Below are 26,238 nucleotides of genomic sequence, written 5' to 3' on the forward strand. Positions count from 1 at the left end.
ATCCGCATGCTATCTTAAAGATACCAGCACCGATAATGACAAGGACATCCATGTCATGTGCCACACATCTCCTCCTCAATACATGGGGGAGAAGTGGTAGTTTTATATACTTCGTGAGTGAACACTCCTATATATAGAATATCATACATTTATTATGGAGTATTATTGCATTGGAGTTTAGTATGTTAGTAAGCTGGCTTTTGTTTATGTAGTCTGACAGTTTACGAGGCATGATTAGGGTCTAATACATTGATTTGAGTAACTTCCTCACTTCTCTTTTTCACAGCCTGTGCCCGGAGTGTCAGGCAGCGGCTCAGGTTGCCGTGGAAACGGGCGAGCGGCGCTGCACTGACGTCAGCGTGACTTCGACTTCTGGCCCCGGCGCACTTCCGCCCCTGCACTCCGGGACAGGCATCACAAGGTGCGGGGATATAAGGTAAGCAACTTGAGTAGTTGTTTGAATAAGTGGTGAGAATATGTGATTTTCTACTACTATTCGTTGGCTCCTACTCCTTGGTCCTGAAGACGGGGTCTGATATGACCAAGAAACGTAGACTTTATAAGGATTTCTAAGTCATGTGAGCTGATCTGTATGCATACTGAGTCACCATGTTAAATATACCATACTTTTTTTTAAATCTTGGAGCCGTGTCTTTTAGACAGATTACAGCCTGCCTATCTGGATCTATTTGCATTTAATAAAGGCACACAGGTGGTTGGTTTTGATTTAATTATTGGAGTGCCGGATTGTGGAACTATATTGGTACTTGAGCAAGAATCTAGTACAGTATCAAGGCACCCTACTACATATATTATTTGCCGCCATTTATTTATAATCCTTTTAAGCACCACCGTTAGTAATTTATATTAACAAGATGGAAGCAACAATCAATGATACCACCTTGGACCCCACTGGTTTTGTGGGATTGAATTTACGTGTGGGAGACACATTAAGCTTTAGTCCGTTTTTTATTTGATGGAAGTATATCTAACGAAATGTCGGATGATTCACCTGAGGATGTCTATCATCAATTATTGAGGTTGAGAAAAAGAGAGGTTGATTTCCTACATCACGGATCCACCCTCTCTGACTACTATCGCCAGAAATGAGTCCCAAGAAGGTTCCGTGTACATAATATACCTACTATAGGAAGAAAAAGTGCGGAATTCTGCTGTCGCTGGATTGTGATATTAAATAAATGCAGCCTAGACCTAATGCTGTTGGTAGTGGAGAAGGCTGGCCGTGAACTACAGGCAGTAAGCAGTAAGATTTCAGACTATCGTATAAAAGAGGATACTATACTTCAGGACCCTAATAATAGTCCCTTGTGGCTTAAATTGAATCAACAGATTGACACACACAAAAAGGAGTTACAGAAATTTAAAAAAATAAATCAAAATTGCAGGTTGTACAAGCCGATTATAAGGAGCAACGCGTATATCGCTGGCTAATGGGCTCAGAACCATCAAGGCGTTTTAATAAGTCCCAATCTAGAACAAAATGGAGACAATGCAGGGAACAACACAACAAGGATAACTCCAATTCCAACAGCGACAGCGACTTCAGAGTCATGGACTCCGACAATTCATCTTTTTCCCAGAGACCCCCTTTAGAGGCTCGCACAAGGGCAAGAGCTGTTGCAACGTCAAACTCACAAGAAGAGGGGGCCAGACCAAAAGGATCTACCGCAAAGGCGGCAAAAAAGAAGACCTAGTCTTTAATCTTTCGAAAAAAACCCTTACAACAGCAGAGCAATCACTACTGAATAAAGGACTGTCCTTTGTACCCACAAACCACCACAATGCATTCAAGTGGCAGCTGGATTTACATCAAATGGGCCGAAAACTTAGATTACAAGAGTTCTATCAAAACAAAACGGACAGTACCAGTAGTGATATTCCTGATAAAGTAACAAGAAAATATAACCAATCTTCCTTTGACCCAACCTCCACTAATGCCTCTTTGAAAACATATGTACGATTAATGGATGAATCTATCAATAAATATACTAAAGCTTCCACAAGTATCTACCCCAACCTCACTAGAGAGGAGACCCAAGCCCTTAAATCTCTAAGTCAAGATACAAGTATTATTATTAGACCGGCCGATAAGGGTGGCGGGATTGTCCTGCAAGATCTAGACCAATACAAAAGAGAGATTGAGAGACAATTCACAGACGGTACTACGTACCTCAAATTACCAAATGATCCGACTTCACGATTTCATAAAGAATTGGAGACCATATTGCACCAAGCAGTGACTGATTTATTTATTAGCAGCAAAACGTTTAAAGCATTATTACCACAGTATCCAATAAGGCCATTGCTTTACATAGTTCCAAAAATTCATAAGGATGCAAGTATTCCCCCTGGACGACCCATTATCTCCGCCAGGGGATCTCTTTACCAACCAACAGCTGAATTTTTGGATATGTTTCCGCAACCTCATGTAGTCACTCGTTCAACATATTTAAAAGATACGACCATGTTTTTGCGCTCTTTGGACCAATTTACTGATATCAACGAGGATACTATGCTATGTACTATGGACGTTACCTGACTGTATACATCTATCCCACACAATGAGGGTATTGCAGCAATGAAATACTGTTTGGAACATCTAGATCAGCATTTCGATTTGGACATTAACCTCTTTTTGCAGTTATTACGTCAGGTCCTCACACATAATTACTTCCTTTATGATGGTCAATATTATTTACAAACAGCAGGGTGTGCTATGGGAAGTAATGTAGCACCAGCATACGCTAACATATATATGTTTCAACAAGAACAACTTTTCTTTTTCCAAAAACTGGAATACAGTCAGCTTATAATATGGTATACCAGCTATATAGATGACCGTTTCATGATATGGAAGGGAGTGGGCGCCTCTCTTTAATCAAATGATGGCAGAAATAAATCATCTGCCTTCCCCGATTAAATTCACTCATCAAACTAGCCACACACATATCAACTTTCTGGATGTGACGGTATATAAACAACAAACCAAACTTAAAACCTCAGTTTTTTATAAACCCGCAGATCGAAATACCCTCCTTGAATCCAGCAGTCATCACCCTAAATCCCTCAAACAAGGGTTACTGAACTCTCAAATGTTGAGGGTAGCGAGAATTACAAGTGACCGTAATGAATTACCTGAGGCTTTGGACATATTGAAACCTAAATTTATGCAGAGGGGCTACCCGAGTAATCTGTTGGAAGCAAATAAAAAATTGGTTCTGGAAATAAATAGAACATCGCTGTTGCTACCAAAACCAAAAACAGAGGATAAATCAAGATTCATTTGGTCGCCGCGTTTTTTCGGCAGCCAGTCCCGTTATACCTCGAGCAAGTAAAGCTCTGTGACCAATAGTCAAGACTGACCCGAAACATCCCTCCTTCCATAATGTCAACCCCATGACATGTTACAAGAGAGGTCGTGATCTGAGAGATCATCTTGTTAGAGCTGACATCACCGAATATAAGCCATCAGCCGGAATATTTGGACATATGTAAAAAAACGGATTGCTACCGCTGCCCTTCATGCACAAGCTGTAATTATTTTATTACAGGTTCACAATTTTTTTTTTCAATGTTTTTATTTCGATTTTTCTTTTAAACATTTTCGTTACAATACCAACAAGGCAGTAATTGAAATGATAGATGAAAAACAATACAGTGGAAAATAACTGTAATACAGAATGTTGTATCTAAAATATAGAATCCGTAGAATATCAACAGGTTATATAACCAATCAGGATGAGAGAGAATAGAGAAAGAGAAAAAAGAAAAAGGAGAAGAAGGTATAGAAGAGTAGGAAAAGGGAAAGAAAGGATGTACGAGGTAAAGAAAAGGGGAGGGGGGAAGGATCGCCTGTAGCCCAACAACTCCAATAAAAAAAAAAAGAAAAAAAGGTATTTCAACTCAATCGAATGAGGGGGTCAGACAGAAATGTTGTAGACTCATACCATAGAGTTGTACAAAAACAATTGTGAATCTGAGTCTTTATTGAAATGTTTAAAGTATCAATAAAGGATTCCCAGACATCAAAACATTTCTCAATGCGTTGTTCTTTATGTAGTGAAGTCTCCATCCAATCCATCTTAAACACGTGAAAGAGTTTATCCTTATACATTTGTAAGGAAGGAGGAGATGGATGTATCCATTGCTGTAAAATAAATTTTTTCGCCACGGCTGAAAGAATCAACAATAGTTTGCGACAACCCGGTGATATTCTAGAAGTGGTTGTCAGTATACCAAAAATGGCCCATTCAGGGGGCAATGGTAGAAAATTAACTAAATCTGAAATGGCGAATTGTTTTATTTGAAGCCAGAATTTTTTTATATGAATACAGTCCCACAAACAGTGAAAAAGACAAATAATATATATGCTAGTGCGCGACCAACAGCGGCTGGTAAGAGGAAGGTCAATTCCTCAGAACTAAACAATAGATAAAGAAAAATGTGTACCAGCGCTGGCTGTACAAATTAATAATAAATTTTTTAAAAATACAATGACAATAAATTAAAATAGTAATAATAATAATAATAATAAGGATGGTGTGTTCTTATGTAAAAAAGTAACAATTTATTTATATATCATATATGACATTACTAAAAAGAAGGAATTCCTTTTGCCAACACGATGGCAGTAAAATTAAGATATATCTTTATCTGGTAAAACTTTCATGGGTTTCACAATCTCCTATATTAGAATTTGTCCATTCCTAGGCTAGGACAGCCTCCCTTTATGCAGTTCACTGTGAATAGATAGTTACCGGGTCCCCACGTTGGTAGGCATCAGCTTTGGAGCAAGTCCATTTGTAGCTGTAGGGGTGCTGGTTAGACCGGTTTAAATGATTTGATCCAGTGATGGGAGCGAAGTCCAAAAGATATACCGAAGGATGACCAGGCTTTGGCGAGCCAATGGAGAGTGAAGTCCAGATTGTATAAATGAGCTCAACGCGTTTCACTGGTACAGTCCAGCTTCCTGAGGAAGCTGGACTGTACCAGTGAAACGCGTTGAGCTCATTTATACAATCTGGACTTCACTCTCCATTGGCTCGCCAAAGCCTGGTCATCCTTCGGTATATCTTTTGGACTTCGCTCCCATCACTGGATCAAATCATTTAAACCGGTCTAACCAGCACCCCTACAGCTACAAATGGACTTGCTCCAAAGCTGATGCCTACCAACGTGGGGACCCGGTAACTATCTATCCACAGTGAACTGCATAAAGGGAGGCTGTCCTAGCCTAGGAATGGACAAATTCTAATATAGGAGATTGTGAAACCCATGAAAGTTTTACCAGATAAAGATATATCTTAATTTTACTGCCATCGTGTTGGCAAAAGGAATTCCTTCTTTTTAGTAATGTCATATATGATATATAAATAAATTGTTACTTTTTTACATAAGAACACACCATCCTTATTATTATTATTATTATTACTATTTTAATTTATTGTCATTGTATTTTTAAAAAATTTATTATTAATTTGTACAGCCAGCGCTGGTACACATTTTTCTTTATCTATTAAACAGTGAAAAAGAGTAGCCTCAGGTCGAGTGCATTTTAAACATGTCGAAGTGGAAGACATCCCCATTAATTGCCAATGAGAGGGTGACAGGTAACCCCTATAAAAAAAATTTGAAGAACATTTCCTGCTACATAATGGTTGGAAGGGTGTGATTGGAATGTAAAAGCGCTTTTAGAATGACGGCTTCATTAAGATCAGGAAAGTGTCTCTGCCATCTAGTAATACCAGTGTCATAGTGACCATCATAATACGGTGTTCGCAATATTTTGTAGAACATAGAAATAGCCCCTCTAGCATTAATTAAAGACTGAAAGGCCATATCCAGCTGGTTCGTCCAGTCCATGGGAGAAAGATAAGAAATCACTTTGGAAACATAATTTTGTGCTTGCAAAAAGGCTAAATTATGAATTTGTAAAAAAGGAAATTTAGAATGAGCCTGAGAAAAAGTAAGAGTACGTTGTAAGTTTGCATTAGTAAGCTGACTAACTGCAGTAAGACCCTGTTGAGCCCACAAAGTGAAGGGGGCAGAGGCCAAATCGTGTTGGAAGTTTACATTGCCAAGTAAAGGAAGAAACAAAGAGTATGAAGCATTAAGTCTCCACTTATTGCGGACCGTATGCCAAACTGACCATGCTGACATTAAGAGAGGGTTGTCTAATATTTCTGTTGGGATTTCAGATTTATGAAAATGCAAAAAAAAAAACAAATCTATATTGGTAAGAAAGGATTGTTCCACTAAATAATTGGAATATAATTCAGAATGTGAAATCCAATCCTTAATATGTCTACACACAGCAGCATAATTACAGATTTCCATATTTGGAAAGTTAATGCCTCCTTCAGATTTGGTTCTTTGTAACAACCGGAGACTAAGGCGAGGTTTTGTTTTTTTCCAAATAAATTGTCGAAAAGCCGCATCAATTCGTTTAAGATCCGTCTTAGTAAACACAAGTGGCAGAACCTGAATAGGGTACAGCAGTTTCGGAAAGGTAATCATCTTTATAAGGTGAGCTCTTTCCAGATAAGATAATCGTAAATGTTGCCAACCATCCAACTCCTTAAGAACTGTATCAATAGTACTTTTTATATTAATGGTATATAAATCATAAATATTTCTAGGAAGACGAATCCCTAAGTAAGAGCTATAAGTATCTGCCCATTTCAGATTACCAACCTGTAATGTACTTTTACGAAAGGAAGCGCATAAGGCCATATTAGTAGATTTGGAGTGATTTATGGTAAAACCTGATATCTTACCAAAGTCTTCTAATTTAGAGAGAAGGGGCAATATGCATTCATGCGGATTAGAAATAAAAAGAAGAAGATCATCAGCAAAGGCGGCTATCTTGACTTCTGTACTGCCATAGGACATACCTCGGAAAAGGGGCCAGGATTGGAGAACTCTTAGCAAGGGATCTAATGCAAGATTGAAAAGCAAGGGGAATAAAGGGCATCCCTGTCGAGTTCCCCTAAACATTTGAATAGGGTCACCTAAAAGACCATTGATTAATAATTTTGTCCTGGGGGAGTTATAAAGATATTTAATTAAATTAATGAAGGAAGAGTCAAACCCTCGCGTTTGCAATACAGTATATAAATGGGCCCATAAAACTTTATCGAATGCCTTTTCGGCATCCAAACTTCACAATATATTAGAAGAGCGATCCTGAGTTGCTGAAGAATATAAAGCCGCTACCGCCAAGCGAACATTGTGAACCATGTTCCTACCGTGAGTGAAACCAGATTGGTGGGACGTCAGTAGAGAAGGAAGGATTGTTTGCAAGCGAGTAGCCAGAATTTTTGAAAGAATTTTTATTATCCTGATTCAAGAGAGTAATGGGTCTGTATGAAGTTACCAAGTCAGGATTTTTATTGGGTTTCAATAACAAAATAGTATAAGCATCATTAAATGTAGGATATTTAAGGTTACGCTCCTGAATCTGTTTGAAAACATGAGTCAGGGAGGGAATAATATCATCCCTCAGTATCTTATAATAGTTCCCATTAAATCCGTCAGGACCCGGCGATTTGTTAAGACGCAAGCTATCAATGGCAAACCCAATATCTTCCTCTGTTATATCACTAGAAAGGAATTCTTTCTGTTGAGCAGTTAAATATGGTAGATTGGCTTCTTTAAGAAAGGAGTCTGATAGAAAGGGATCAATTGGAGAATCCTCATAAAGAGAAGTAAAGTATGAATGAAATACACTGTTAATATCAGCAGGTTTAGCAGCCACCACACTAGAGTTTGGGTCCAAGATTTTCATAATAAATTGTTTCTTCCGTTGTCGACTTGCCATATAAGCTAAAACTTTCCCCGACCTACCCCCCCAGCGGTAACAGGTTCGCAATTTAAACATCCACATAGTGACCATACCTTTGAGATACGCAAAACACTCACATGCACTTCAAATATGTAATATAGTATATAGTGTGTCCGGGTGGACAATACTACGTAGGGATGACAAGTCGCATGTTTAAGGAACAAATGGCTCTCCATCGTTCAGCCATCACTAAAGCATTAGCTGGACAAACAATGGATCAGCCAGTAGCAAGGCATTTCCGAGAGTGTAAACACACACTGGCCTCGCTATGTTACCAAATTATCGATCAGCTGTCACCTATGCCGCATGGTGGCAACAAACTAGCTGCTTTACAAAAGCTAGAATTACGATGGATTTTTAAATTGGACACCATCTATCCACAAGGACTGAATGAAAAAATTAACTGGAATGTCCTTTGACTTTAATATAATATCCTTTTTGCTGCATGTAAGCCTCTTCTCCATTTGCTCTTTTGAGCCTTTTCTTTTATCTTGTTCATTATTTTACATTTGTCACTCATCTCTTTTAAACACACTAAGCCCAGCTTGTATCGAGTATTAGAGATTATTCATGCCTAGTATTGAGCTTTGATTCAGCCTACTATCACACACTGACCCTCATTCCGAGTTGTTCGCTCACTTACTGCTTTTAGCAGCATTGCACACGCTAGGCCGCCGCCCTCTGGGAGTGTATTTTAGCATAGCAGAATTGCGAACGAAAGATTTGAAGAATTGCGAATAGAAAATTCTTAGCAGTTTCTGAGTAGCTCGAGACTTACTCCTACACTGAGAGAAGCTCAGCCCATTTCGTTCCTGGTTTGACGTCACAAACACGCCCTGCGTTCGGCCAGCCACTCCCCCGTTTCTCCAGACACTCCCGCGTTTTAGCCTGGCACGCCTGCGTTTTTTCGCACACTCCCAGAAAACGGTATTTTCCGCCCAGAAACACCCACTCCCTGTCAATCACACTCCGATCACTTCAACGATGAAAATTCTTTGTTCAGACGTGAGTAAATCTACTAAGTTTTGTGCTAAAATACTTAGCACATGCGCACTGCGTACCATGCTTATGCGCATTTTTACTTAATCGCTCCGTTGCGAAAATCAGCAACGAGCGAACAACTCGGAATGACCCCCACAGATATATTAGGGTTACACATAACAACGATGCATATTAAAAAATGTAACTACTAAAAACATATATAAGATTAAATAGTCTATGATTTTTATATACTTCGTGAGTGAACACTCCTATATGTAGAATATTATAAATTTATTATGGAGTATTATTGCATTGGAGTTTAGTATGTTAGTAAGCTGGCTTTTGTTTATGTAGTCTGACAGTTTACGAGGCATGATTAGGGTCTATACATTGATTTGAATCATTTCTTCACTTCTCTTTTTCACAGCCTGTTCCCTAAGTGTCAGGCAGCGGCTCAGGTTGCCGTGGAAACGGGCGAGCGGAGCCGCAATGACGTCAGCGCGACCGCGTCTTGCGGCCGCGGAGCACTTCCTTCCCTGCACTCCGGGACAGGCATCACAAGGTGCGGGGATATAAGGTAAGCAACTTGAGTAGTTGCCTGAATAAGTGGTGAGAATATGTGATTTTCTATTATTATTCGTTGGCTCCTACTCCTTGGTCCTGAAGACGGGGTCTGATATGACCCAGAAACGTAGACTTTACAAGGATTTCTAAGTCATGTGAGCTGATCTGTATGTATACTGAGTTAAATAAACCATACATTTTTTAAATCCTGGAGTGCCGTGTCTTTTAGACAGGTTACAACCTGCCTATCTGGATCTATCTATATATATATACCGTATATATAAGGAAATAATGGTGACTATATCGCTTCTGCTTCGCCTCTTTACTGCAGCAAAGCAGGAACCAGCACTGACAGGATGTATTAACATCTCGTTTACTGGACTGGGTCTCCAGCACTCCCTGCCAGAGCCCACAGTGAATGGGACAACAACACCTGCAGCTGTCGAAATCGGTACGGTCAATGCCACTGACCGTTTATACATTAGGTGGCAAATCCGCGTGCTATCTTAAAGATAGCAACACCGATAATGACAAGGATATCTATGTCATGTGCCACACATCTCCTCCTCAATACATGGGAGAGAAGTGGTATCAGCGAACGTTCCACTTCCCCCCCCCATAACGCCCTTTCATACATCTACCCCTCTATTCTTTACTAAGAATAAAGAACCACTAACATATAAAATGGTGATATATAGAAATATCACAAACAGAGCATGAACAAATAGAACCTTCGGTAACTCCACACCCCTATCATCTTCTCCAATCTACCACAGCTTCCTGGACCCATGACGTCACAGTATCTCCATCATTAGCCACACCCAAATGTGGGTGTTACAACTACACACCAAGCCAGTACTTTATAGCACCTTTAGACGGATCTACTACGTTTGCTCGGCTGTCGGAATCCCGGCGCCCATCATACTGGCACCGAGATCCCGAATGCTGGAAGCGGGGTGACCATAAAGAGCCCCTGCGGGCTCGCTGCGATCGCCATGGAGCGTTACGCGCGCCACATTATTTATTCTCCTTCCAGGGGTGTCGTGGACACCCCAAGAGCGAAAATAGTTGTCGGTATCCCGGCGCCAGTATGCTGAGCGCCGGGATCCCGACAGCCGGGCTATCAAATGCTACCCCTTTAGACCCTTTTACTCATCATCCAATCAATATAGCTCACATGAATTAATCAGTATACATCTGTAATTGCAGACAGAAGATGGGCAACATTGAATATTCTAATAGTTCTAATCTAGTCAAATTTCGGGTGTCATTTTTAAGAACACTGCCATGTATAATGCGGGCACCATTTTGTTATAGCCGCCTCATTAGTAGCTAAAAAATAGGATTTTGGTACTTACCGATAAATCCTTTTCTCCTAGTCCGTAGAGGATGCTGGGGACTCCAAAAGGACCATGGGGGTACAGACGGGATCCGCAGGAGCTTGGGCACACTGAAAAGAATTAATCTGGGTGTGAACTGGCTCCTCCCTCTATTCCCCTCCTCCAGACCTCAGTTATAGGAACTGTGCCCAGGAGAGACGGACATTTTGAGGAAAGATTTTTGTTTAAACTAAGGGCTATAAAATACAAATCCCCAAGAGAGGGGAAGGACAAAAGAAACCAGGTATACTTTGTGTTGCACTCTACCCAACTGACAATTTTTAAATAAGATTTCACAGAAATGTATATCCTCAGTAATATTAGTAAGTATTGGTTTAAATGCCCATAACCAAAATGGTTGCCTGAAATTATTTTTCTAATGGGACTAAATATGTCCTTTATTAATAGAGCGAAATATTAAAATCAAAGAAAAAGAAAAATTATTTGTGTGATAGAAAAAGAAAAATGTGAATAAAGATTTAAAAACAAAGCTGATGTGTTTTTTCCTGTGTGTACTATCTTATATTTGTTTCAAATGTGAATGACCATTCATGTATTTGTACAGCACTATATCAGTGCAAAATTTATTCAAATGTATAATATCCATATTCCATGGAGCTTGTACCATATATTATAGAGGGAAATATATTTCCCTGCTATTGAGTCACAGACTTATTTCAGATATTGCAACAATGAGACTCTAGTCTCCTAATGTATACCAGAAGTGTAGTGAGATATTTCTCAATGTAGCAAGTTAGAGTGAATGAAACACTGTTGCTCAAGTATGTGACTCATAGGCTGAGTCCTGAGATACTGCACGGTACAGAAGCCTTGCAGTGTAATATCTACCATCCACATATAGAGAGAGCTAATTGGGGATATATCTTAGAGTAGTAACATATATAGAGTTATGTACAGATGTATAAATTAATCTTCCATTAATAAGGTTAATTAACAGTATTATATTTCCTTTTTATACTGTGTTGTGTCTATTCAGTGATTCACGATAGTATTTACAGCCCAGTGGTCATATTTATGACATACTGCAGTAAGATATTCAACAAGTACATGGAGAGAATAAATTGATATCCCCTATATACTATTATTGGTTAATAACAGACTGTCTTGCTGCACTGTATTAAATTGGAATCACAGTAATACTTTATATCTGCTATTGATGCTGATGGTGCATCATTCTTAGTACAAGCAGATACTGAGTAGATATACAGGAATAATTATATCTTCTGTATGATATTAATACACAGTAGTTAGCTGTCTACCTTGCTGCATTAAATTGTATCAATTTGATGACACTTGGTAGCGCTTAATACCCGCTGTCCGTGATTATGTGTGAAAGCAACTTTTAAATGGTATTATTCATATTCAACTATATACATGCAGATGTGTATATGAAGTACTTGGCTATTCACATGACCATATTAAATTATGTCACTTTTGATAACATGCGGAAGCGCTTTATAACCGCTGTTCGTGCTTGTAGGTGACAGCATTAACCATATTGAGTTGTATATATGCAGGTGTATTACACATTGCATGAATCCATTGAGACAGTAACCTAGTATGTGATCAAATACAATGAGTCCGTGTATATATATGAACTACAGTGTAAGTTAAATAAATCCCCTGCTCTCCCTCGTGTTGTGTCTGAATGACAGTGTAATCCACAACACTGAGATGGCGTTCTGCTAGATATAACAGGCAGCCGTGCAGACTTTCTCTTTATAAATAAGTACAATAGCTCCCAATAGTAGTATACATTTCAGAGTGTGCAGTGCAACATTGAAACATTTAATTATCCATAATAGTTAGGGAACACAAAGCATGAGCCTATGCGCATTTCACTCCTATTGAGCTTCCTCAGGGCACACTTACGCAAAGGTTCAAACCAGGAAGACATGAGAAACCATAAGACCACATCAAGCTCCCATGGAGCTACAGGAGGCACAAACGGAGGATTGATATGCATTACTCCTTTCACAAAAGTCTGAACCTCTGGGAGGACGGCTAATTCTTTTTGAAAGAAAATAGACAAAGTCGAAATCTGCACTTTGATGGAACCTAATTTCAGGCCTGCGTCTACACCCGCCTGTAAAAAGTGGAGAAAGCGCCCCAAGTGAAAATCTTCAGCAGGAGCACTTTTAGACTCACACCAGGAAACATACTTTCTCCAAATACGGTGATAATGTTTCGCCGTAACCTCCTTCCTAGCCTTAATGAAAGTTGGAATGACCTCCCTGGGGATACCCTTACGAGCTAAGATCTGGCGCTCAACCTCCATGCCGTCAAACGCAGCCGCGGTAAGTCTGGAAACACGCATGGACCCTGCAACCACAGGTCCTCTCTTAGAGGAAGTGGCCAAGGATCTTTCACCAGTAATTCCTGAAGATCCGGGTACCAGGCCCTTCTTGGCCAATCTGGAACGACGAGAATCGCCTGAACCCTTGCTCGTCGAATGATCCCCAGTACCTTTGGAATGAGAGGAAGTGGAGGGAACACATACACCGACTGGAACACCCACGGAGACACCAGGGCGTCCACTGCACTGGCTTGGGGGTCCCTTGACCTGGAACAATACCTCGGGAGCTTCTTGTTGAGACGAGACGCCATCATGTCGATCAACGGAATTCCCCAACGTTTTGTCACCTCTGCAAATACCTCTTGGTGAAGAGCCCACTCTCCCGGATGGAGATCGTGTCTGCTGAAGAAATCTGCTTCCCAGTTGTCCACTCCCGGTAGGAAGACTGCTGACAGGGCGCTCACGTGTTGTTCCGCCCAGCAAAGGATTCTTGTGGCCTCCGCCATTGCCGCTCTGCTCCTTGTTCCGCCTTGACGGTTTATATGTGCCACCGCTGTGATGTTGTCTGACTGTACCAGGACAGGTCAACCCTGAAGAAGGCTTCTTGCTTGCAGCAGGCCGTTACAAATGGCTCTTAACTCGAGAACATTTATGTGGAGACAAGCTTCCTGGAGCGACCATTTCCCCTGGAAGTTCCTTCCTTGGGTGACTGCGCCCCAGCCCCGGAGACTTGCATCTGTTGTCAGAAGTACCCAATCCTGGATACCGAACCGGCGTCCCCCTAGGAGGTGAGGACTTTGTAGCCACCACAGGAGAGAAATTCTGGCTCTGGGAGATAGACTTATCTTCCGGTGCATGGGCAGGTGAGACCCGGACCATTTGCTCAGCAAGTCCTACTGAAACACCCGGGCATGAAACCTGCCAAATGGAATAGCTTCGTACGCAGCAACCATTTTCCCCAGAACCCGAGTACAGTGATGGATCGACACACTCGTCGGCCTCAGAAGTTCCCTGACCATCGTCTGCAGTTCCAGAGCTTTTTCTTCTGGAAGAAATACTTTCTGTAAATCCGTGTCCAGAATCATGCCCAGAAAAGGCAGCCGAGTGGTCGGAATCAACTGAGATTTTGGGAAATTGAGTACCCAACTGTGCTGTCGCAGAACCGACAGTGACAAATTTACACTTCTCAGCAACCGTTCCTTGGACCTCGCCTATATCAGGAGATCGTCCAAGTACGGGATAATTGTAACCCCTTGTTTGCGAAGGAGAACCATCATTTCCGCCATGACTTTGGTGAAAATCCTCGGAGCCGTGGAAAGCCCAAACGGCAACGTCTGAAATTGGTAATGAGAATCCTGTATCGCAAACCTGAGGAAGGCCTGATGTGAAGGACATATCGGGACATGTAAGTAGGCATCCTTTATGTCGACTGACGCCATAAAATCCCCCCCTCCCAGGCTAGCAATTACCGCTCAAAGAGATTCCATCTTGAACTTGAAAACTTTCAAGTATGGATTGAGGGATTTTAGATTTAGAATTGGTCTGACCGAACCGTCCGGTTTCGGCACAACAAAGAGGCTCGAGTAGAACCCCTCCCCCCGTTGGGACGAGGGAACGGGAACAATGATCCTCTGTAGACACAATTTTTGTATCGCTGCCAGCACCACCTCCCTGTCCGGAAGAGCTACTGGTAACGCCGAAATGAAGAACCGGTGAGGGGGTATCTCCCTAAACTCCAGCTTGTATCCCTGAGACACAATCTCTAGGACCCAAGGATCCAGGTATGATTGAATCCAGACCTGACTGAATATTTTTAGACGGCCCCCCACCGGTCCGTACTCTCCCAGGGAAGCCCCAGCGTCATGCGGTGGACTTGGTAGAAGCAGGGGAGGACTTTTGGTCCTGGGCGCCTGACACTGCAGGTGGTTTCCTTCCCCTTCCTCTACCTTTTGAAGCGAGGAAGGACGAACCTTTTCCACGCCTGTATTTATTGTGACAAAAGGACTGCATCTGCTGATGTGGTGCCTTTTTCTGTTGTGTGGGAACATAAGGAAGAAAAGAGGACTTACCCGCAGTCGTGGTCGAGACCAGGTCAGCCAAACCGTCCCCAAACAAGACAGTACCTTTGAAGGGTAACGCTTCCATAGCCCTCTTGGAGTCGGCATCAGCATTCCATTGATGGATCCACAACGCCCTCCTGGCTGATATTGACATGGCATTGGCTCTTGATCCCAAGAGACAGACATCCCTCGCCGCATCCTTCAGGTAATCTGCAGCATCCTTGATATAACCAAGAGTCAAAAGAACATTATCTTTATCAAGGGATCCATATCATTAGCTAAATTCTCAGCCCATTTAGCAATAGCACTACTCACCCATACCGACGGCACAGCAGGTCTGAGCAATGCACCCGAATTAGCGAAAATGGACTTCAGAGACGTCTCCAGCTTGCGATCCGCCGGATCTTTGAGAGCTGCCGTGTCAGGAGACGGAAGCACCACTTTCTTAGACAAGCGAGATAGAGCTTTGTCAACATTTGGATATGCCTCCCATTTTTCCCTGTCATCCGAGGGGAACGGATATGCCATGTAAATCCTCTTGGGAATCTGCCACCTCTTATCCGGCGACTCCCAAGCCTTTTCACAAAGAGTATTCATTTCATGAGAGGGGGAAACTTCACCTCAGGTTTTTTTCCCTTAAACAAGCAAATCCTTGTTTCCTGTACCGCAGGTTCATCAGAAATGTGTAAAACATCTTTTATAGCCACAATCATGTACTGAATACTCTTAACTAATCGTGGATGTAAAGCAGCCTCAGTGAAATCGACCTCGGAATCAGAGTCCGTGTCGGTATCCGTATCTACCACTTGAGTAAATGGCCTCTTTTGCGACCCAGATGGGGTCTGTACCTGAGACAAAGCCTCTTCCATGGACTTTTTCCACACCTGTGTCTGTGACTCAGACTTATCCAACCTCTTTGATAAAGAACTGAAGCTACATTCGAATTTATCGTACTGAGCAATGCGAGTAAATCAGGTGTCGGCTGCGTCGACAGTCCCAAATCTAGCCCCACATCCGCTCCCCCGATAACCTCCTCTGGTGAATAACATTCAGCCTCAGACATGCCGACACGTAGTACCGACACACAGATACACACAGAACGTCCCAGCTAGGTGACAGGCCCACAATGAAGCCCAGATAGAGGACACAGAGGGAGTATGCCAGCTCACACCCCAGCGCCCATATATCCCGACAAAAGATATATGTACCCAGCGCTGCTTAATTTATAATGATAAGAAGCACCACACTGCGGCCCCCCTCCTTCTGAATATCTCCCCGTTACTTGTGAGAGGAATGTGGAGGTCCCGGCAGCGTCTCCTTCAGCCGCGTGTTGAAGGAAAAGATGGCGCCTGTGAGCCGCGGGACGAAGCTCCGCCCCCTTCCCGACGCCCTTTGAAAATGAAAAAGATGCCGGCCAACACACCAGCCTCAGAGGACGCCTCCAAAATGGTGGTAATGTGAGACAGGTATTGTCTGGCATTGTCAACGATATCCTCATGCAGCTCTTCCTCTAATCCCTGAACCCACGCTTCAAAACCTTTTGCAGCCCAAGAGGCAGCTATAGTGGGTCTATGTACAGCACCTGTAAAGGAGTAAATAGATTTCAGGCATCCCTCCACACACTTATCTGTCGGATCCTTCAGTGAGGTGACAGGCAGAGTGGACGACACCACGGCACCGAAAGCCTTCTGCCGGTCCCCGACCTCAGTAACATGCTGCCCAGGGCGCCCCCCCCCCCAGCGCCCTGCAACCTGTAACTACCGTTGGTGATGTGTGTGGGAGCATGGAGCACAGCGTTACTGCTGTGCTGTATCTTCAGTTACTGAAGTCTTCTGCCGTCCTGAAGTCTTCTGATCTTCTCATACTCACCCGACTTCTTTCTTCTGGCTTCTGTGAGGGGGTGACGGCGTGGCTCCGGGAACAAGCAGCTAGGCGCACCAAGTGATCGAACCCTCTGGAGCTAATGGTGTCCAGTAGCCGAGAAGCAGAGCCCTTAACTAAGAAGAAGTAGGTCTGCTTCTCTCCCCTCACTCCCACGCTGCAGGGAGCCTGTAGCCAGCAGGTCTCCCTGAAAATAAAAAACCTAACAAAAAGTATTTTCCAGAGAAACTCAGGAGAGCTCCCCTGTGAGTGTCCAGTCAGTCCTGGGCACAAAGTCTTACTGGGGTCTGGAGGAGGGGCATAGAGGGAGGAGCCAGTTCACACCCAGATTAAGTCTTTTCAGTGTGCCCAAGCTCCTGCGGATCCCGTCTATACCCCCATGGTCCTTTTGGAGTCCCCAGCATCCTCTAGGGCGTAAGAGAAATGAAATTCTGACACAGAAAAACCATCGTTATATAAATAAATTACATTTCTGAGTGTGTTTCCAGCTCTTAATAGAATAAGCTGTATTTAACAAAACAATGGCTACTACCAACAATGTTTAAAACAATAGCGGACGCCATTTTATTAAAGTTTACCAAAGCTCTGCTTTCAGGGGACACTGAAGCGTCTCTCCTCCTTGGATTCAAAGCAAAAAGAGTACAATAATACATTACTTATTTAGCTAATCCTCCAGTGCCATTTTCTAGGTGACTAAAATGCTAGAATAAGAACATTTTAGTTTTCCCCAATTGTTTACAAAATAAATATATAATATAATGTCACTACAAATTTATAAAAACATGTGATATCATAAACAAAAAAATCATAAAATGTTTATATATATATATATATATATATATATATATATATAGTAAGAATTCATGAGACAATTCATATAGATCTTATCAGGATTCTTATAGACACCAATATTATAGAAAGGTATCAAAGGTATCCATACCATGTTCTCCTAACCAAACAGGGATGTTGCCATTCAACTACTCTTCAGCCACACAGCATAGACAGCCCTGACTGCAAGAGATGAGAGGGAAGACAAATGAACAAGCATTAAATCACAAGTAAAGGAACAATGGTGGTCATTCCGAGTTGTTTGCTCGCTAGCTGCTTTTAGCAGCATTGCACACGCTAGGCCGCCGCCCTCTGGGAGTGTATCTTAGCATAGCAGAAGTGCGAACGAAAGATTAGCAAAACTGCTACTAAATAATTTCCTGCAGTTTCTGAGTAGCTCCAGACCTACTCACAGACTGCGATCAGCTCAGTCTGTTTAGTTCCTGGTTTGACGTCACAAACATGCCCTGCGTTCGGCCAGCCACTCCCTCGTTTCTCCAGCCACTCCTGCGTTTTTACCTAGCACGCCTGCGTTTTTCCGCACACTCCCTGAAAACGGACAGTTTCCGCTGAGAAACACCCACTTCCTGTCAATCACACTACGATCACTCGAGCGATGAAAAAACGTCGCTGCAGCTTGTGAAAATCTCCAAAGTTTTCTGTTAAATTACTGAACGCATGCGCGCTGTGTACCATGCGCATGCGCATTTTCCACCTAATCGCTCCGTTGCGGAAAAACGGCAACGAGCGAACAACTCGGAATGACCACTAGAATGCCGGCAGGGTGGCGAGCGCATCAAAGCCCCTTGTGGGCTCGCTGCACTCGCCACGCTGCGGGCTTGGCGGCTTGCTGTGCTTGCCACAGGTTCTAGATGCATGAGGGTGTAAGTTTCATAAATCATTACATAAACTAAAGAGCAAAAGAAAAAGTAAACATATTGGTAAAATAAGGGAGGGAGAGGTAGAACAAATAAAGGGAAAGAATGCAGTACATCATCAGTGAAGTAGCTATCCTAACAAAAGTTCAAAAGTCAATGTGTGTAAGGATTATTTAACCCCTTGTAGAAGGAACTAAATTGTATTTTCAAAGGCTCTATTAATAGTAGTTTGCAGTGAGGTAGGAAGGGTAACCAGATCATTTTCCCACTTTTTTGTAAAATCTTTTAATTCCAGTTTCAATATCATAGAGCATTACGCCTATTCTGGTAAAGCAGTTTGTAGCTCTCCAAGATAAGGAGTTGTTCTTTTTATCCATCTGTGCAAAATTAATTTTTTTGCTAAAGTGCAGTAACAATGAGTATAAGGGAATACATACTATTGACTGGTGGGCGGGATGCTAGTTGTCAAGATCCCGACAGCGGCACCCCATCCGCCAGAATGCCAGCAGTGGGGCAAGCGGTACGAGTCCCCTTGCGGACACCTACGAGTGAGAATAGTCCCTGCGCGCCAGGATTCCCGCCATTGTCAGCTGTTGGGATTCCGGCGTCGGTATCCTGACCGCCAGGGTCCCTACAGCCAGAAAATGGATTGCCTCCCAGTATAAGTATGGGTACTAAAGTATCATTATCAGCGAGTTCCTTATAAGCCTCAAACTGTACAAATATTAAAGCATGTGGTTAAATTGAGATTAAAAGTTTGATTAACAAAAGGAATATCTTTTTGCCAAAATAATTTAATTTTCGAGCAGGAACAGAAAGCTTGGATATAGGAGTCAGTCATATGGCAATTTGGCCACTGTCCCGTAGAGTCAAAACCCTTATGTGTCCAATGACTAGAATGAACATAAGCTCTATTAATGAACTTGGTATGGATTTCTTGCAGTCTAGCAGAGCTAAATTATTTCAGCATTATCTCAGTATGGAAGATTACCATTATGAGATGTAAATATAGATATCTGATAGAGTAGGGAGCTGTTATATGCAAGTATAATAGGGAGTCTAGTAAATCAGGTGACTTTCGGCATAGTTGTATGTTACCTGGAAGCTTAGTCAAAGCAAAGTGATATACTTGTAGGTATGTTTGGATGGCAAATTACACTTTTCTTGTAATTGTTGAACTAAAAAAGGATAGCCTCCAGGGTCAAAAATATTCCAGATGGCATTAGTGCCTTTACATCTCCATTATGAAAATCGTGTACTTTGCAGCGAGAGTAGGAATGTTGGGTTATCCCAAATAGGAAGGCGATCAGTTAAAGTAAAATCTCTAGATAATATCTTAGAAATGACCCACCAGGCGGCATAAGTGTCACAGAAAAATATGTGACCTCGGATATCTGAGGAGATATTAGCTCATGGTAAATGAAGCAAGGCAGCTGGGGCATATGGAGCCAACAGTGCTTCTCTCTAGTATAGACAGACAGACAGACCTAACAACTAGTCTGATATATATCGAAAGAAAGCAGCTTGAGAAAATGCAACAATATCTGAGAGGCCAAGTCCGCCATGTTGTATAGATTGCATGAGACTACTTCTTAGTATCCTGGGCTTTCTGGTCCACCATACAAATTTGGTGAAAGCTGCTATGCAGATTTTGGTATCTTTTCAGGAGAGAGCTATAGAGAGCATCTGTATAATGGGGGTCATTCTGAGTTGTTCGCTCGGTAAATTTTTTCGCATCGCAGCGATTTTCCGCTTTGTGCGCATGCGCAATGTCCGCACTGCGACTGCGCCAAGTAAATTTGCTATGCAGTTAGGAATTTTACTCACGGTTTTTTCTTCGTTCTGGTGATCGTAATGTGATTGACAGGAAGTGGGTGTTTCTGGGCGGAAACTGGCCGTTTTATGGGAGTGTGTGAAAAAACGCTACCGTTTCTGGGAAAAACGCGGGAGTGGCTGGAGAAACGGAGGAGTGTCTGGGCGAACGCTGGGTGTGTTTATGATGTCAAACCAGGAACGACAAGCACTGAACTGATCGCAGATGCCGAGTAAGTCTCGAGCTACTCAGAAACTGCTATAAGATGTATTTTCGCATTTTGCTAATCTTTCGTTCGCAATTTTGCTAAGCTAAGATTCACTCCCAGTAGGCGGCGGCTTAGCGTGTGCAATGCTGCTAAAAGCAGCTTGCGAGCGAACAACTCGGAATGACCCCCAATATATGTTAATTTAGGAAAAACCACAGATTTAATAAGGGCAATGCTGCCTAAAAGTGATAAAGGCACATGAAGCCAATTGTCTAAATAGGATAGGATATACTTAATACAGGGAATTTACGTTTGTAAAGAGTTTTATCCCCCAGTTGATCTAAGAGTTTTCATAACGAATTTTGCTAATTTAATAGGAGTGGATATTGGTAGAGGAAGGGAACTGTTTCATAACCTGGTTAGATGCGATAAGGTCAGTTTGCGCAATGTGGAGTGACTTGGCCAGTTCTCATCTAAATTCTGCAGCATAGGCTATAATGGCTCCCCGAAAAGTAGCTTTAGCTGCTTGCCAGTAATTAAGTGGCTCTGTAGCATGGGTGGAATTATTGAACTCGATGTTATTCCATTCTGTACATAACATGTCCTGAAATTTATGTGAATTTGCTAGGGAAGAAAGGAATCACCATTGCCTGTGTGTACCAGTGTTAGTGGCAGGTGCCAAAGTAACCCAGATACAGACGGGTCCTCATACATCTAGTCTCATGTAATGTGAGATACCAGGCTTGAGTGAGCCGCTCGCCAGATCCTGTGCAACTCTGCTAACATCGGGTGCCTTTTTTTGCTGAAAACGCATCTTAATTGCAATGTGGCTAGGACGCACAAGGAGACTGTGCTGCTTAATTTGATATATGACACTTGTATATTGTGCGCGACAAAGTCTGTATACAGAGTCTGCGGCACCCGGGAATCAGCAAAAGGCTTCACACACTCCCTCTAAGCAGACCCCCAGACTCCCATTGGCTAGTGTGTGAAACTTGTGTGTGAAAATTAATACTGATTCCCAAGTGCCATATGACACCAGATACACTCAGCGCACCCAATCCCTGGGGGAACCAACCAGCACATATACAGTATTGCATACATGATCCCTCCTACACTATATGGTCGGCGCTGCAGCTGCTGCTGATGAGGACACATCTGTAGGTGCATGGTCCGAAACTACATTAGGATCTACAACAACATCTTGATCAGAGGCGATTATAGGAGAGTAACTAGTAATCGATTCTAAAGAATATTTTATGGAGTGATAAGAAATAAGTGTATTCTTTATATGTTTGGTTATATAGCATCCAAATATCAGTCAGCAGAAGTTGCTCACATACCTACGATATACCACATGTCGGACTAGGTTTAGAACGGTCAACAGTGGTTTGCCGATCCATCTTGGTGGAGGCCGCACTGTTGAAATCACCACCTAAAAGGATATGGGTGGAGATGTACTAAGCAGTGAAAAGAGTGGAAAAATGAGTCAGTGGAGACGTTGCCCATGGCAACCAATCAGCTACTCTATACCAGAACCTTATACCCTAACATACTCAGTTTAGCATGTTGCGCCTCAGATAAGTAAGGAAATATCCGTACAGGCCTTATTGAGATGGGTGAGCATCCGTTTTCTTTTAACTGGTGTGTGTATACCTTTCACGTTCCATGAATACACTTTAAATGGCTTCATGGATGAGAGTCTAAGTATAGCATGAAAGCAGTTAGCAACATCATAAATAGTGACCTACCAGGGAAGGGAGAGACTAGGAAAAACGGGGAATGGAAACCATGTTAACAGAAAAAAATATGACATATAAAGCAAAGAACAGCAGCAGTATCATGAAAAAGAAAAACATGAGCGTAATCAGTGAAAAATTAAATAATATCTATTTCACAAATCTCAACATCCTCCCAGTAGGGCTACCATAAGTTGGCGCAACAAACACCCTGATAGATCAAAATACAGTAGGTAACATTATGCATGGACAACAAGAATTAAACAAGAAATAAACAAGAATGCCAATAACAACAAACAAACAAAAACAATAAAGGCCAGTGGCAGCAGCATCTCTGTATATGTCATATACATAGCTGGATGGCCTTAGTGTGGCATACCTTTACATTCTATTAACACTTTTCACTTATTAATTTTTTAACACTATTTCTCTATTTTAATTGCATTTCATTTTTGTATCACTTTCTCTATAGCTTCGGCTTCCTAAACACTAATTTATTAACACTATAGTTTTTTCACTGGTATGCTACGCTGGGCTGTCTGGCTTATGCTGGTGTTTTGGGGTGCCACACCCTGCACCTAGATATAGCGCTAGGGACCCCAAATATACAGAGATGCCTTGATGCGGCTTTGGGGCTTATTCACACATTTGCGCAAATATGTGTAACGAAGATCTCTGAATTCTATTATCATGTGGAATTTATATCTGGTTACGGTTATCATTCAGGGTGCTGGGGGAAACAAATGCCTTTTTTTCTTGCTTAGAAATACCCCTCCCTTTCGAGCACCTGAATTATATCACTAAGCTAATTGAGCATCTACCAATATATATGTTTGTTGTGAGAGGCAGAGAGGTTCCTGCATTAGGAGGAGGTGCAGGCCCTGACATGCCATATGGAGCATTATGGGGTTGCTCCAAGGTAGGTAGCTCTTAGCTTAGACATATTGTAGTAAGGAGCCATTATCATGTGGCTCCTTGCTGGTTAATCTTAGAGATGAGCGGATTCGGTTTTACTCGGTTTTACTCGGTTCTCAAAACGGCATCCGATTGGCTATCCAAAACACGTGACATCAGTGAGCCAATAAGATGCCATTTTGAGAACCGAGTAAAACATCTTAGACCCAGATTGGGGTAATGGAGGTGTAAGGTGTGGTGCCTCTGGACTGGCTGAGCTGGATGGCCTTAGTGTGGCATACCTTTACATTCTATTAACACTTTTCACTTATTAATTTTTTAACACTATTTCTCTATTTTAATTGCATTTCATTTTTGTATCACTTTCTCTATAGCTTCGGCTTCCTAAATACTAATTTATTAACACTATAGTTTTTTCACTGGTATGCTACGCTGGGCTTTCTGGCTTATGCTGGTGTTTTGGGGTGCCACACCCTGCACCTAGATATAGCGCTAGGGACCCCAAATATACAGAGACGCCTTGATGCGGCTTTGGGGCTTATTCACACATTTGCGCAAATATGTGTAACGAAGATCTCTGAATTCTATTATCATGTGGAATTTATATCTGGTTACGGTTATCATTCAGGGTGCTGGGGGAAACAAATGCCTTTTTTTCTTTCTTAGAAACACCCCTCCCTTTCGAGCACCTGAATGATATCACTAAGCTAATTGAGCATCTACCAATATATATGTTTATTAATAGAGACCTGACAGATTGTCTCACTTAATTAGTCTTTAAGCTCACGAATCAAGTTTGCGAAATTCGCCACTTGAGCCTCCCTAAGAGGTTCCACTTTAATTGCTTGGATGACTTCATCGAAACGGAGAAGCATATTGTGCCATTTTAGTAGATGAAGCAGTGTCAGTCGTGGAATGAAGAGTACGTTTTGAAATGTCCACTGGAGAATCCCCTGAGGACAGAGAAGGACTACATCGCCTATTCTTTGGTGTACGAGGTGAGTGGAGCACCTGTTGTGAAAGCTGTTCTTCATACCAGAATAAACGCAGTCTACAACTGTAAACAGCGTGACACAAACTATAATAGAGCCAGCTCTGTGAGCTTTTAAACCAGTTAGCATACCTAAAGTTTACACTAATGTGATAGCTATTTCCATGGTCATAATTTTGAGCAATGGACTAGGTTCTTGCAGTAAAGTGGGGTCCCTTGTCAGGGGCTGCAAGCTTAAATGCATTGATCAATTCATGAACCAAAACCCCAGTTTATTATTGATATAGTGAGTGCAGAGACTTTTTATAATTTTTATATAAACCATGTGGTCACTCACCATGTTGCACCCCCAAATCTTGTAATGGTAAATAGTGTAGATTAGTGATATCTATCTATCTACAGTATCTATCTATCTATCTATCTATCTATCTATCTATCTATCTATACACAGGCATGCGCATGGGGAGTGCCTGGTGCACACAGACACCCCCTAATGTCTGGCATACCCCTCACACGCGCCTTCTGCTACTGCAGTGCTCGGCGATCGCCGAGCATGCTCTCATTCCTGTCCCCCCGCCCAGGACAGGTTAATTAATTTTCATGGGTGCAGCATCACTACATAATCCTCCTCTTAGCTCCGTGTAACTGCGTGCTGTGGCCGCCTGTCCGTCCATACTACCAACCCCCTCGCTCTCTCTCCTCGTTGAGTGCCGCGCTAATGCCACAGCTCACAGCGTTCTTCTTAGGAGGAGAAGAGGAGAAGGGGATGTTCAAGTTCAAATGATAATAATTTGACAAACAATAACAATCAGTTGTTCAGCAGAGAGACAGACAGAGTACTGTCACTGTGTAAGTAAGTGACAGTAAGTTGAAATAACGCTAAGTAAATTGCTGTAGCTGAGCCTGCCCCAGCAGGGGAATGAGAGGTGGCCAGTCAGGGGAAAAATACAGTACACTATATTATTAATAATAATAATAATAATAATAATAATAATAATATATTATTATTACTTATATTAGACAGTATATTATATACTGTGTAATATAAGTTATAATTATACATTATTAATAATATATATTTCAAGGAATTAAGATATTATCCATGGCATAAACAGTGGCAGTTTTCGGTGCGGATTAACAGGGCGGACATCTGCTGCACTGTGGCCTGACTGCAGCTGCAGTCAGCCTGCAGGCACCTGCCAGCAACCCACACAATAACAACGGCTACAGCAGGCGTTGGGGGCTGTGTGGGCGCCCGCCTGCAATTTACACCAAGTTGGAGAGCAGGTAGACAGACGCTAGAGGTCTTTGTTTTTCCTGTGTTGTATAAGAGGCTCTAGCTGGCATAATGTGTATAAGGTCTCTACTGTGGTGTAATGTGTGTATGGGGCTCTAACATGGCATAATGTATATAAGGGGTACTACTGTGTGGTGCAATGTGATTGACGGAGACTATGTGCAGTGTAATGTGAATTGGTATATATATATATATATATATATATATATATACCAATTCACATTACACTGCACATATATATATATATATATATATATATATATATATATATATATCTCGCACAAGTGGGGTGCAGAAGCTTCTTCTGTACAGAAAGTAAAATAGATGTGGGAAGGCTGCTGCGCATGCCCAGCTACAGAAGCTCCTCCCATGGGCCTTTGCCGAGCTCATCATGAGTGACATCTCTTGTCATGACTCCACCCCTAATAGCCAGACTAATAGCTAGAACCCGATAAGAATCGTGGCGGTGGTAGAGCACATTAGAAAAAGTAAATAGCAGTCCATGGTTAGAGGGGGGCAATGA

General features: G+C 42.1%; 1 protein-coding gene across 2 annotated transcripts in view; it reads right to left on the bottom strand.

Moving 5' to 3' along the window:
• Positions 1-26,238, bottom strand: part of GAL3ST1 (galactose-3-O-sulfotransferase 1) — a 177,600-nt gene that overhangs the window by 85,297 nt on the left and 66,065 nt on the right. Inside the window, exon 2 of one of the 2 annotated variants that reach the window (XM_063913391.1) lies at positions 17,987-18,057. The exons of the other annotated variant lie outside the window; for it this stretch is intronic. Within the exon in view, the coding sequence (XP_063769461.1) occupies positions 17,987-17,989 (3 nt within the window). The 5' untranslated portion in view covers positions 17,990-18,057. The remainder of the gene's footprint in view (positions 1-17,986; positions 18,058-26,238) is intronic. 2 annotated transcript variants of the gene reach the window in all.

Source organism: Pseudophryne corroboree, chromosome 1 (genome assembly GCF_028390025.1).
Source record: "Pseudophryne corroboree isolate aPseCor3 chromosome 1, aPseCor3.hap2, whole genome shotgun sequence".
In the NCBI taxonomy this organism is placed as follows: domain Eukaryota; kingdom Metazoa; phylum Chordata; class Amphibia; order Anura; family Myobatrachidae; genus Pseudophryne; species Pseudophryne corroboree.